Here is a 15149-nt window from a genome sequence, read left to right on the forward strand (position 1 = left end):
GGATACATTGAGGTCATTTACAAGATTTGCCTCAAGGCAATAACAGCAAATGAAGGAAATGCATCAAATCTGGGCTCTCACCTCAGGGTACACCACCTTTTGACCTATGCACTCACTGGGCCTGGGTCCTCATCACTGCCGTCGCCAACCCCATCACCAGTGGTGTGTATTCATGGATGCCAAGAGAAGCCAGGCTTCCCCCCCAAAAAATGGACCAATATTTTTTAGACATCAAATATTTCATATTTTGCCTCTGTTTCATCATTTTCCTTCAATTCGCAAGAGGCTGAATGCATCTCACCGGATAAGGCATCCTAGCGAGCAATACAGCGCCCTCTCTGTGTAGGCCACCTATTTCATACCGTATGACATTGTTGCCGCCCGTAGCATTGAATGCAATGCAAGGGAAGCACAAGCATTTGGCCTCCCTTGACGAAAAAAGTATCCAAAACAAATTGCCAAAACTGAGCAAACTCAACTGTGAATGGTCCTGGTGCACCCCAATAAAGTGTCAAGGGAAGCCAGCTTGGATGTCAAATCAAATGTTACTTGTCACATGAGCTGAATACAACTTACTTTACAAGCCCTTAACCAACAATGCAGTTCATGAAATAGAGTTAAGTTGACCATTTTTGGTGTCACTCCTATTCAACCGCATTGAGAGCATACTGTACGTCATTGATAGAAACTTGAATTGTTGCATCTCGTTGTGTTGTCCTCCGGTGGCTAGCCAGCTAGCTAAAATTGGTCCTTTCCTAAATTAGCCATGGAGGAAGATAGGGGTTTGGACTTCTGGTTTTACTTAATTCTCTGTACTAGCCAATGATTATAACGGCGATTCTGATCCAACCATACATTCATACATTGTGCCCCTGGCCTGAGAGGATGGAAGTTCAATATGTACTTTGATGTAAAAGACAAATGTTAACTAGTTAACATTGCTCATGAATGGAAGTTAGGCTCGCGAGCAAGCATTTTAGCCATTTTAACCTATGACAACAAAAAATACAAGTGTGTACTGTATGACAGAGTGATAGACCGTTTCGTCAACATGAACGTGAGGAGGATGGCATTGGAATATCTCTACAAGTAGGGTGAATCAACATATTTTCTACTTGCACACACCTACACACATACACGCACACAGAAATCAGAACCATGGACAGGCACATCGTATTTAGCTTACGTTGATTGCAGGCCAGGCTGCCAGGGTACAGGCCAGGCAACAGGCTGTTAGCCAGCCTGACAGCTTAGTGGAGTCTTAGTGGGATCTGCCACTAGCAGTCAGTGTAGTCAGCTCAGCTATCCCCGTTGAAACCTTGTCTGTGCCTCGATCTAGGTTGGGCAAAACTAAACATGGCGGTGTTCGCTTTAGCAATCTCACTGGAATGAAGACCTCCATTCCTGTCATTATTGAAAGAGATTGTGATATCTCACATCTCAAAATAATGCTACTTAATGTTAGATCCCTCACTTCCAAGGCAGTTATAGTCAATTAACTAATCACTGATCATAATCTTGATGTGATTGGCCTGACTGAAACATGGCTTAAGCCTGATGAATTTACTGTGTTAAATGAGGCCTCTCCTTGTCCAAAGTGTCTCAAGGCTCTGCATCTGTCCTCGTGCTCCGAGACCTTAGTGCTGCTTTGACACCATTGATCACCACATTCTTTTGGAGAGATTGGAAACCGAAATTGGTCTACAAGGACAAGTTCTGGCCTGGTTTAGATCTTATCTGTCGGAAAGATATCAGTTTGTCTCTGTGGATGGTTTGTCCTCTGACAAATCAACTGTACGTTTCAGTGTTCCTCAAGGTTCCGTTTTAGGACCACTATTGTTTTCACTATATATTTTATCTCTTGGTGATGTCATTCGGAAACATAATGTTAACTTTCACTGCTATCCGGACAATACACAGCTGTACATTTTAATGAAACATGGTGAAGCCCCAAAACTGCCCTACCTGGAAGACTGTTTCGGACATAAGGAAGTGGACGGCGGTAAATGTTTTACTTTTAAACTCGGACAAAACAGAGATGCTAGTTCTAAGTCCCAAGAAACAAAAATATTTTCTGTTGGATCTGAACAATTCATCTTGGTTGTACAGTCGTCTCAAATAAAACTGTGAAGGACCTCTGCGTTACTCTGGACCCTGAACATATCAAGACTGTTACAAGGACAGCTTTTTTCTATCTTTGTAACATTGCAAAAATCTGAAAATTTCGGTCCAAAAATTATACAGAAAAGTTAATTCATGCTTTTGTCACTTCAAGATTAGACTACTGCAATGCTCTACTTTCCGGCTACCAGATAAAGCTAAATAGACTTCAGTTAGTGGTAAACACAGCTGCTAGAATCTTGACTAGAACCCCAAAATTTGATCATATTACTCCAGTGCTAGCCTCTCTACACTGGCTTCCTGTAAAGACAAGGGCTGATTTCAAGGTTTTACTGCTAACCTACAATACATGGGCTTGCTCCTACCTATCTTTCTGATTTGGTCCTGCCATACATACCTACACGTTCACTATGGTCACAAGACGCAGGCCTCCTTATTGTTTCTAGAATTTCTAAGCAAACAGCTGGAGGCAGGGCTTTCTTCTGTAGAGCTCAATTTTTATGGAATGGTCTGCCTACCCATGTGTGAAGGTGAATGCAAAGGCACTGGAGTGATGAACCACCCTTGCGGTCTCTTCCTGGCCAGTTCCCCTCTCTCCACTTGGATTCTCTGCCTCTAAACCTATTATGGGGGCTGAGTCACTGGCTTACTAGTGCTCTTCCATTCGGTCCCTATGAGGGGTGCGTCACTTGAGTGGGTTGAGTCACTTTCGTGGGTTGAGTCACTGACGTGATCTTTCTGTCCAGGTTTGGCGCCCCCCTCGGGTTCATGCCGTGTGGGAGATCTTCATGGGCTACACTCGAGAATCCGGATTGGGACACCTCCCATAGGCCTACATTTTCGGAGGTGAAAATACCCCTTTCCACTCCCCTCTACAATATGAATCTAAAGTATAACATTTTTCCATCAACGGCCATGTAGTTGACTCTCAGACAAGCATGCCTTCACTCAAACGAGTTTGGCTAGAGTCCTGGTGCTAGCTGGGATTACAATTGATGTTTACTTTGTGTCAAATTAACTAATTGTTTTCTTTTGCTGAATTTATATAACAGTCCAACCTTGTTTAGTATCATCTAGTCAAATTGCATCGGTTTGCATCAGTTTCAATGGGTGACTTTTAATTTGAAGGCGAACCGCCGATTCCGCTATTGTTGTCCACAGCACACGAAACACTGACAGGTGAGAAAGGGCGACCGACGGACTAACATCAGCGTTAATGGAACTTTGTTGCTGATTTCGTTATGGGTAAGAAACTTTCTGACCGGTTATTTATTTAACCTCAGTTCTAAGATCAACAGGCGCAGTCCTGTGCAGTTTCTCGTGGCACCAAAATATATTGGTTTAATTCGATATCAGGCTCTCATTCTGCGCTCATAGAGAACATGATATTTTCACAACGTGTCATCATCCCCTGATCACATTTAAAGTTTTTGATAGAATTATATAATTTAGCGTAGCATAACCTACTGTTAATGTCTTATATGTACCATTGCCTCCTTTTACTTTTGTGTTAGCCACTACTACGACTAAAACTGGCTACTTTTGTCTGCTTTACAATATTTCAACAATCTAACGTTACACTGTAACAATGTTCTTCAATCAAGATTAGCTGGTTACGGCGCAACATCGTATAACGAAATGATGTTTGTACATGTGTTTCTACAAACCCTCATCCAAACGTCTTGCACTTGAACGTTAGGATTTTTACATTTCATTTCGCAGTGATATGGTGGCGATGTAATCTGCCCAGCAGCTACATAATCCAGTACAACCAGTAGGACAAAGGACAAAACAATATGTACCATACTGCCCCTCTGTCATTAATATTTATAAATGTATTGATCTCCTGTTCAGGGAGTGGTTCTTAGTGTGTTGCACCCAACGGTATACATTTACACTAGATCACTTAAAGGGGTGCAGTTTTGAACCCTACGCGCCTCCATCTTGGCACAACCCACCATAAGAAAAAAAATCCCATCAATTCACTAACTTTGTACATTGTAACGCAAAATATACTGATTTCTAATCTGATTGCCACCTAAACTTTATTCGGTCACTTAATCGGTCTCTCCCAAAGATGATCTATTGCCTCAGCGAACTGACTGTCTGTGAATAGGGCTTCCACAGGCCACCTCGTGAATGACTACATTACTGGTTAGAGATAGTGGGCACTTTTGAAAAATAAGCCATTTTTATGTATTTAGATGTTGTTGATCAGTACAATAAAACAAGCTCAATAATTCAATGCATGCACACCTATTGGCAGGGTAGCCTAGTGTTTAGAGCGTTGGACTAGTAACCAAAAGGTTGCAAGTTCAAATCCCTGAGCTGACAACGTACACATCTGTCGTTCTGCCCCTGAACAGGCAGTTAACCCACTGTTCCTAGACTGTCATTGAAAATAAGAATTTGTTCTTAACTGACTTGCCTGGTTAAATAAAGGTAAAATAAAATATTGAATATGCATTCAACTGTATTATGAATAGGCCTAGGCTTGATTTGCCCACTAGAAATGTAACATTAAAATAAATTATCACTGTTACCAAAGTCAAATTGATTATATGATTTATTCATTAATGCATACATGGCTGTCACTGAATATTGTTGATGTGTAAAATTGAATGATATTGAACTCAAAATTTGCCCAACGATTAAACGGAGCACAGTTTCTCTCTGGCTCAAGTGCCATTCTGTGATTTTGGTTAATATGCCTTTTTTGCCGTGGTATCGTGATACCAAACCAGGTATCGATGTAAACATTTTGGTAATGTGACAACACTATGTCACATAAGACCTTTACCCTTTACATCTTCCATGTTCATGTCAATGGATTTGTGAGAGACTGTAAAAAAAAAAGGTTGCACTATGCTCCCTTTCCTCCTCATCAACAACTTGTTGCCAGGACTGAAAATAGGGTAAATCCATTTGAATTCAACCACTTTTTGTCAGCATTCATTTTGATTTAAACAACTTTCCATACATATTTGCTCATGGAAGAAGCAGTCAGAAATGTACTTTTTGGACCAGAATGCCAAAACATTCAGTGTGTAAAGGGGCTCAAAGTTGACCCATTTTTCATAACCCACCATACCATATGACATTCATGTCTTCTCATCACTGTAAAAGATAAACGGTTGATTGATTATCATTTAAAAGCTTAAAGTATTCTCAAACAATTGGATTATTTCTCCCCAAAATTGTTTTAATACATTCTTTTAAACCTTTAACATCAATTATCTAAAGACACATATTTTCATATTAACATACAGTTAATTTGGAAAGATACTGCCGCCACCGTGCTTCACCGTAGGGATGGTGCCAGGTTTCCTCCAGAAGTGACACTTGGCATTCAGGCGAAAGAGTTCAATCTTGGTTTCACCAGACCAGAGAATCTTGTTTCTCATGGTCTGAGAGTCTTTGGGTGCCCTTTGGCAAACTCTGTGTGCCATTACTGAGGAGTGGCTTCCTTCTGGCCACGATACCATAAAGCCATGATTGGTGGAGTGCTGCAGAGATGGTTGTCCTTCTGGAAGGTTCATCCATCTCCACAGAGGAACTCTGGACCTCTGTCAGTGAACATTGGGTCAATGATTTCTCAGATTGGCCGGACTGCCAGCTCTTGGAAGAGTTTTGGTGGTTCCAAACTTCTTCCATTTTTAAGAATGATGGAGGCCACTATGTTCTTGGAGACCTTCAATGCTGCAGACATCTTTGATACTCTTCCCCAGATCAGTGCCTCGACACAATCCTGTCTCGGAGCTCTACAGACAATTCCTTCGACCTCATGGCTCGGTTTTTGCTCTGACATGCACTTTCAACTATGGTACCGTATATAGACAAGGTGTATGCCTTTCCAAATCATGTTTAATTTAATATACCACAGGTGAACTCCAATCAAGTTTTAGAAACAACTCAAGAATGATCAATGGAAACAGGATGCACTTGAGCCCAATTTCGAGTCTCAAAGCAAAGGGTCTGAATACTTATGTAAATAAGGAATCAGTTTTTTTGTTTGTTGTACATGTAAAAGATTTCTAAAATCATATGTTTGCTTTGTCGTTATGGGGCACTGTGTAAAGATTGAGGATTTTTTTTATTGAATCCATTTTAGAATAAGGCTGTAACGTAACAAAATGTGGAAAAAGTCAAGTGGTCTGAATACTTTCCGAAGGCACTGTATGTTGTAGCGTAGACCATATTTCACATCATCTGAGGTTTTTGTGTTGTGCCTGTCATTATTTGAGACACAACATGCTCTTGAGTGCAGGGTGGGTTTAATTTCAATCGTATAAATATAATTCATAGAATGGACCCATCCCTTCAGACCACTGCAATTTAGCTGGTATACCATAGACATTTTTATTGAAGTTTTTACCACACCCACCATTGAGCATCAACTTAAATGGTCATGTCTATTCTATTATCCATATTTCTATGATTTCGATTGGTTTCCTATTGAGTTTGACAGTATAATTTAAAACGGATATTTCCATTTCAAGTCAACATTTTCTGATGTGTGGACACCCAACCCTGTTGGTGGTAGCATTTGAAAGTAGAAATGTCAATTTCTTTCTCTTCTTCCAATTTTAGTACATTTATCAGTCAAAACATGACACCCACCATGCATTCAAGAGTGGGCACAACACAAAACCTTAGATTATGTAAAATAGAGTCTAAGCTACAACATATGGAAATAATCGGAGTAGAAACATATTTTGATAATTGCTGTTAAAAGTTTATAAAATTACAATTTGTCTTATTAAAAAAAACAAAAAAAAATTCTTCCAGCTTTTAAATGATATCAAACTTAACCCTTTATCTTTTCCAGTGATGGTATGGTGGGGTATGGCATTCATGTCCAAAAAGTTACTTTCTGAGTACTTCTACAATGGGCAAATATCTATAGAATGTATCATTCAAATCAAAAGGGCTGCTGTCAAAAAGTGACTGAATTCAAATGGATTTACCCTATATAGGCTAAGAGGATTTTAAGTCTTCTCATTGCTCTGTTTACTTTGCCTTTGTGCACACACAGCCATCACACCTTTGTGCTCATGATTTTCTCTCAATCGGTAGGGCTTAGCTGCATATGTCAAACCCCTTAACTCAGAAAAGATGAATGGTTAACTTTAGTCCATTCTTAGACTTTAGCATCTATTCATGAAGTTATCTTCTGGCTGGGGGAGTTTTGTTAAAGGGCGACTGCACTTCCTGGTTTGGCCTTGTTTTTCATCAATGCTCAATCCTTTTGTCATCCTTGCAGCTATGACAAAAGTCAAACGAGACTTGTCTTGAGGGTGTGGTTTGATGTGGTTATTTCTTGGGTGTGTCTTTGGCATTCAATCACAACAAACACGACCAGTAGTGAGTATAGTGAGGTAAGCTAATCTAGCTTTGCTATGGAGAGAATTAAGTTTTGAAGTTGAGGACTTCTCCTCTCCAGACTGATTCGCCATCTCAAGATGGAAAGCTAATTCAGTTCTTGGTGAAATAAATACTGCACCAAATATCTTAGTTAGATGTAAAATTGCGAGACTAAGATCTCCTCCGCAAAAATGTCAAAATGAATGACCGATTTCTTGAGTTAGATTAATTAGGACTTTTGAGAAAGTGTATACTAGCTAGGGCGTCTCAAAATGGACAAAAAGTGTTTATATATATATATATATATATATGTATGTTATATTTGAGATTCTTCAAAGTAGCCACCCTTTATCAGTTTTTTTTGTATGTGGTTTTGTTAGGCAGGGTAGCCTAGTGGTTAGAGCGTTGGACTAGTAACCGGAAGGTTGCAAGTTCAAACCCCCGAGCTGACAAGGTACAAATCTGTCGTTCTGCCCCTGAACAGGCAGTTAACCCACCCTTTCCTAGGCCGTCATTGAAAATAAGAATTTTTTCTTAACTGACTTGCCTAGTTAAATAAAGGTAAAATAATAAACATTTTTTTACACCTTTTTCTCTCCAATTTTGTGTTATCCAATTTGTAGTCCTGTCCCATTGTTTCAACTCCTGTATGGACTTGGGAGAGGCTAAGGTCGAGAGCTATGTGTCCTCCGAAAACACGACTCCGCCAAGCCACACTGCTTCTTGACACAATGCTCGCTTAACCCAGAAGCCAGCCACACCAATGTGTAGGAGGAAACACCATACACCTGGTGAACGTGTCAGCGTGCATGCGCCCGGCCTACCACAGGAGTTGCTAGAGCGCGATGGGACAAGGACAACCCGGTCGCGACTAGCTCCGACACAGCCAGGATCTGTAGTGCTGCAGCTAGCACTGCAATGCAGTCCCTTAGACCGCTGCGCCACTCGGGAGGCCTGCAATTTATTTTAATTTTTACGTTGGATAAAAGTAGAGACATCGCTACAAAATGGTACGTCATGGGAAAGTAATTCTGCTTTGAAAGTTGATAAACTTGTAACCCCATTTTTGAGAAAATGGCCCTTGAATATTTTGGTACGCCTACTGGAGTGCTACTTTGTCTCGACCTATTCAACATTGTTCACACCCTCTTAAGATTTAGCCCCGCCTGTCTCTTTAATGATTCACTTGTGAGGCCATGTGCTAAACAGAGGGAGTAAGATAGTCTTGAACTATTTGGTTGTTTACTATACTAAAAGTGGTTTAAGTAGTAGCCTACAATAAGGGAAGAACTCCAGGTAAAAATACACTCTCTAGTCCTTGGCTGCGTGTTTACAGAAGACGTGCTACACCTGTATGTAAGTGTACTAGGGAAAGAAGTGTAGTGGAAGTGTATTTTGTCGGCTGGAGTCACACAGCCGTATGGATCTGTGCAAACCTGCTACAGCAAGTGTATCTTTTTTATTTATTTGAAAGATTCTTGCTGATATGAAAGATAAGATCCATATGTTTTTCGAAAACCTTATCGCCAGCAATGATTATTAAACGATTAAACGATAAAACAGAGCTTCGGGTTTGTATTTCACATGGTCCCACCAGTAAGCTGTGCTTATAGTTGAGAACCTTTGGGATTTGGATTTGATTTATTAGGATCCCCGTTAGCCGACGCCAATGGCAACAGCTAGTCTTACTGCGGTCAGACACACAACGAAAAAGACATTACAGGCAAAAGACTCCAATTTACATACATTTAAAAACATTAACATGTGTTACACATACAGTGCATTTGAAAACGGCCTTGCACTGTCATCTGTGGGACCTTATATACTGTAGATGGGGGGGGTGTGCCTTTCCAAATAATTTCCAATCAACTTAATTTACCACAAGTGGAATCCAATCAAGTTGAAAAAAGTACAATTGTTTTGTTGACATGATCAAATAGTTTGTCAACCTTTTTTGTAAGCTTATATATCAAACTCAACCATTTATCATTTCCAGTGATGCAGACATGGATGTCTCATTGTATTGCGGGATATGCAAAATGGGTGACCTCTATCTCCTGAATGTTTTGGCATTCAGGTCCAAAAAGTATATTTAACCAGGGGCAAATATGTATGTTCAAATCAAAAGGAGTGCGGTCAAAATGTGATTCAAATGAATAAGAATGACCCTCCTAAATTAAACCTCTCGTCTTATAAAGGGTGCCTAGTCTCCTAATTAATGATGCAAGTTGGCCATGTACCACATCTCTCTTCCTCCTTCAACTGTTTTCTCTTTTCCACTCTCTTTCAATCTTGCTCTCTGGGCAGAGGCTAAAGGGTCCAGCGCTCTGTCTGACCTACATAGAGTAAAGAGATAATGCTGGAACGACCCGGCCCTAAAATCATTGCCCAACTCCCCCACACCGCCTCAGTCACATTGGTCTCACACCGCTCTGGCCCTACTTTTGCTGGTGCAACATGTATAGGAAGTTACGTTTTGGGAAAATAATAATTACTTCGAAAAATAGATTCTTGATGAAAAGGGATCAAAGTTAAGGTAGAAGAAATAGACATTCTTCCTGCCCACCATTTGGCTATTTTTGTCATCGTTTTAGAATTGTCTAATCATGTGGAGAAGTGATGGGAGTCTAGTTTATTCTACGGTAAGTGTCTCATTACTGATTTTGAGTAGAGGGTTTTATTTCTCCTGTAGGAAATTGATAGGAATGAAATCATGCTGTGTGCCCATTACTCTTGCAGAATTGAATGACTGTATGTGGATGACTATGCCGTTCATACCTGTGCTAGAATGCAATGTCATGTGGATTGCACATGTAAGTATTATATTGCTGCACAGGAATCTTTATATTGGCATTTAGAATTGGTCATATTCATATAGATTTAGATTTATCATTTTCCGAAATGTGTATTAATGATGATGATGTTAGGATTTCTGAGCTTTAACTATTTATTAATCATTAGTTATAAAAGAGACATGAGGGGTGCCATAATGAAGCTGGGGGGGCTGAGTGCAGGGAAAACGGTCACATGTGGCTGTACTGATAAGGGGAGGAACCGCTTACTTAGCTCCCTGCCTAGCAATAATGATGCAATGTTTAGCGATAAGGAAGAGACTGCACCCAAAGTGGGTTATGTATACTACCACGGGTGGAACCATACCTTTGTCTGTTCAGCTGTTCGATCCTCTGGGAAGAATAAACTTGGTTTGAGCTTTCATAGTGTCTGAGTATTTACTCTGATAATTAGAACCTAACAATGACAATACAATGCCTTATGGAGACACATCCTGGTCAGTGAGTTGGCGGTACAATATTTTATTCTAACCACCTGTGTCTTTCGTCCTTTTTGTCCCTACAGGGATGCCATACGCCATGTTAAGATAAAGACGACTGTGTTTAACATGCTTAAGCGGTTGGACAAAATCCGTTTCCGGGGGCAGCGGACAGATGTGTTTCTGGATCTGGGCGACTCGCCCAACACATCTGACACTGAATGTAGCGAAGAGATTCTGATGAAGCCTCGGCCCTCACTTGAAATGAAAGACACGGAAGAACTGCAAGACCCTGTAAGTGAATATCAGTATTAATAGAACCATAGAACTGGCATCTCTTCAGACTCTTTCACTTTACAAATTCTCACTGAAACAAAACAGATATTTGCCTCCTAATTTAGTTGGGAATCTTCCAGATCACTTTGTTAAGTCTACTCACTCGCCATGGGGGGGGTTAGCCAAAATGTCCCCCCTTTGATACATTGCTTTCATGTTTATTCAACCCCCTTCCTGTTGATGTAGTTCACTCAAGCGAGGATGGAGAGAAAGACTTAACAACCGCTGTCTGCATCACTGCAGGCAGAGCTTAGTCAAACTACACATGTGCCAAGGCCTAACGTCAACTCAACATCCCTGAACACTTTAGAAGAACAGCTATATTTTTCATCTTCCTATTTAATTTGACTGAAGTTGATGTTCATATTTTTGTGGAGAGAGGTTGATCAAACTGCTTGATCTTTGAAGATCTACTCGGAGGAAAATGTTGAATGCATGTTTTCCCCATTTTAACACGTCCCGGAGCTGCAGGTCTTACGGACTCGAAGCAGAATTTAAGCCCTTACAAGTTACAGACCAGGATTCAAATCAAGGCAGACAAACAAAGATCAAAGTCACCATGAGTTATTTGATATCATTCCACAACGGGGTCAAATTGATTGGGTTCTTTACGAAGTGTCCAAAAAAAGCTCAAAGTTGTTGACAGACGCACACAAAAGACGTGAAAACTTGGCACTGGTGCGAACGCTCAGCTAGCCGATCTGGTTCCTAAATATCAAGACCCAACTTGCACGTTGAGTCTAAATAAGAGAAGACAGTTGGAGATGTTGATCTTTTTAGGGTGGCTCTGTCTCAAACAAACTTTGACCTGGAACGCCTATGTGCAGTGGAATTAGGGCTTCAACACAGCCCCTGTAATGTCTAACCACAGACGTCTTGGTTCTGGGAAACTGGGCTTCAGCCAGTTCAGTACTGTACAGTGACACATTTTTTTGCCTCTTGGGCTTGTTCTCATGGAAACAGGAACAGTGTGGTTCTTCTCACTCTGGTTATTTGTCATAATCTTGACACCTTTGTCATTATGTTTTAATCGATTTATGAACTCGTGTCAAATAGCCGTTCCAGATGTATTTACCCGCGTAGCAGGCCTGGCTGTCATTACTTACCACTTTTGATGCACTTCAGCACTTTTATGTCTAATTAACGTTGAGGTCTAATTTGCACGGATGGAATACATTGAGGTACATTACATTTGTCAGCTAGTAGACCTAGTGAAACGTGTCACTGCTTCTCCGGGTAAATGGCGCAAAGAGGGACAGAGTTAATGTCCTTCTATTATTCTCATCATTTTACAAGCGGCACTATTGCAATCTGCTATTGCACTGATTTCTCCCCTTCTGACACGAGCGGTCTCTCCGCCTGCTGAGAGGATGTGAAGTGAAATCGGCTTTGCCTCTCCCAGCTCTGTTGTCTGAGTAGTGCCGTACAAGTTGGCACTAGTGGCTATCTCACTGTGGCAGTCCTCACTCTCTCACAGTCACTTTCTCAATCTTTCCTCTTGCGCACTCTCACCATCTGAATCTCCTTTGTTTCTCTCTTTGTCAAAAATCTTTGTTCCTCTATCAGTGTTTTGGGTCATGATACTAGGCATACAGGATTATACTGCTGTTTTTGAGCCAGGCTGAAGGGTGCAGGGAGAAACTGTAGGGTGAAATGAAGTCTTCTGCAGTCAGCTTGCCTCCCATTTGTTTGTTTGGGTGTTTTGTGTGCGTTTGCTTTGCGATATCAGAATTTTGAGGTTCTGTGTGCAGGTGTTTTGAACCAGAGACTACGGTAGCTCACATCGGCAAGGAGGTTGTTCTTCTTTACTCACCCCTGCATCACCCCTGCATTTGTGTGTTTGCCCACATCCAGGCTGGTCCAGGGACACTTACGATGCCTGCTGCAGCAATCCACGACTACCAGAGGGCAGAGACAGATCAACTCAACGACTTGAAAGGCCACCTGGAAATTGCCTTACTGGAAAAGCACTTCCTACGTGAGTACTGCACTTTTATTTTTCAACCTAGGTGATAGTTTGTCAGACCTCTTGCCGGAACTCTTTGATTTGCAAAAAGGGAAATCATCACGTTTTGTTGTTTGATTGCCAATCTTCACAGCAGCTTTGGATATCTGTCTTTCCTGTCCAGGTGTCTGTTGGGGCATTTTCACACATGCAGTCAAAAGTTTGGACACACTTTCTTTATTTCATCAAAACTATGAAATAACACATCATTTTATCATGTAGCAACAAAAAAAGTGTGTAACAAATAAAACTATATTTTAGATTATTTAAAGTAGCCACCCTTTGCCTTGATGACAGCTTTGCACACTCTTGGCATTCTCTTAGCAAGCTTCGTGAGGTTAATTTGTGGAATTTCTTTCCTTAATGCGTTTAAGCCAATCAGTTGTGTTGTGACAAGGTAGGGGTAGTATACAGATGATAGCCCTATTTGGTAAAAGACCAAGTCTGTATTATGGCAAGAACAGCTCAAATAAGCAAAGAGACATGAAGGTCAGTCAATCCGGGAAATTTCAAGAACTTTGAACGTTTCTTCAAGTGCAATCGCAAAAACCATCAAGTCCTATGATGAAACTGGCTCTCATGAGGACCGCCAGAGGAAAGGAAGAACCAGAGTTACCTCTGCTGCAGAGGATAAGTTCATTAGAGTTACCAGCCTCAGATTGCAACCCAAATAAATGCTTCACAGAGTTCAAGTGACAGACACATCTCAACATCAACTGTTCAGAGGACACAGTGTGAATCCGGCCTTCATGGTGGAATTGTTGCAAAGAAACCACTACTAAAGGACACCAATAATAAGAAGAGACTTTCTTGGGCCAAGAAACATGAGCAATGGACATCAGACTGGTGGAAATCTGTCCTTTGATCTGGAGTCCGAATTTGAAATGTTTGGTTCCAACTGTCTTTGTGAGGCGCAGAGTAGGTGAACGGATGATCTCCGCATGTGTGGTTCCCACCGTGAAACCTGGAGGTGTGATGGTGTGAGGGTGCTTTTCTGGTGACACTGTCGTGATTTATTTAGAATTCAAGGCACACTTAACCAGCATGGCTACCACAGCATTCTGCAGTGATACACCATCCCTTCTATTTTGCGGTTAGTGGGACTATCATTTGTTATTCAACAGGACAATGACCCACAAAACCCCTCCAGGCTGTGTATGGGCTATTTGATAAGGAATGAGAGTGATTGAGTGCCTAAACGAAACCACGTGTTCATGTAAGTCATTTTGTTTTATGGGCAACAATGCACATTTTAAATCCATCTATAATATCATGGAGCATCACTTTGTGTCCCAATCGTATTACTTCAGCTTTCTCTTCCGACCACATGCAGGAGGGAAACGGCTCCATAGCTGCTCTAACTGCGATGGGCAGTGAATATGTGCTTCGTTTGGTGCGTTCCCGAGTGCGGGATAGTGTTCCCACCAGTTCAAATGGACAAACTAAAAGGGGTAAACCCACTAGAGTGGGAAGAAATGTGTTTGGTTGTGAAAGCCCCCTTAGTTGGTAAAGTCATTGGAATTTGTGTAAATTGTGTTTTTCTCTCTTTCGGGGCTCACCTGGCTGCAGAATTACTGGCTCCTATAACCCTCTGGTAACGTTAAGTGTTAGCCTCTTCTTACCCCATCTAGGTCAGTGATCGTACATAGTATCTGTGAGTGAATATATCACTACTAAATGATGCTTACGTTTGGGCCATTATTGTCATCCTACTCGGGCATGTGTCAATACATTTCACACATTGAGGAGATCAAAGTACAGAAGAGGTGTGTGTGTGTGTGTCCTTCATTTCACATCAGCCCTTCATCTTGGATGCAGGATGTGTGTGTCAGCAGTGTGTGTGTCTCATTGCAAAGCCTATTGACCTCTGTCTAGCACCAAAGGGTACTATGGGAATGATCACAATCTCCAAATGTACTTTTTCTGCTCTGCTAAAGCACACGTGTAGTGACTCTAGGGAGAAAAAAAAGGTAAGATTCCAGATTTCCGTGTTGTCACAGTTGGTATTGAAGTTGATAATCCAATGGCAATGACTGGGAGAGCATTGTGCAT

The 15149-nt window shown here is 41.2% G+C and overlaps 2 protein-coding genes across 6 annotated transcripts in view; one reads left to right on the forward strand and one right to left on the reverse strand.

Annotated features, from left to right (window-relative positions):
• The window catches only part of LOC118396453 (plasma membrane calcium-transporting ATPase 1-like), a 41335-nt gene extending 38589 nt beyond the window's left edge, over positions 1-2746 (reverse strand). Inside the window, exon 1 of the mRNA XM_052465496.1 lies at positions 2640-2746. The gene's annotated coding sequence lies outside the window, so the exon portion shown is untranslated. The remainder of the gene's footprint in view (positions 1-2639) is intronic.
• A 202-nt stretch (positions 2747-2948) lies between these two features.
• The window catches only part of LOC118396455 (GRAM domain-containing protein 4-like), a 40890-nt gene continuing 28689 nt past the window's right edge, over positions 2949-15149 (forward strand). For 2 of the 5 annotated variants that reach the window (XR_004828192.2, XM_052465497.1), the window contains exons 1-3: positions 3057-3366; positions 10843-11050; positions 12947-13070. Coding sequence is in view for 4 of the 5 variants with exons in the window: in XM_052465497.1 (XP_052321457.1) it covers positions 10886-11050; positions 12947-13070 (289 nt within the window). In the remaining variant the exon portion in view is untranslated. Of the gene's footprint in view, positions 2968-3053; positions 3367-9954; positions 10128-10842; positions 11051-12946; positions 13071-15149 lie in introns of those variants that run through there. The other 3 variants (XM_035790686.2, XM_035790688.2, XM_035790687.2) reach the window with 3 other exon arrangements.

Source organism: Oncorhynchus keta, chromosome 17 (genome assembly GCF_023373465.1).
Source record: "Oncorhynchus keta strain PuntledgeMale-10-30-2019 chromosome 17, Oket_V2, whole genome shotgun sequence".
Classification (NCBI taxonomy): domain Eukaryota; kingdom Metazoa; phylum Chordata; class Actinopteri; order Salmoniformes; family Salmonidae; genus Oncorhynchus; species Oncorhynchus keta.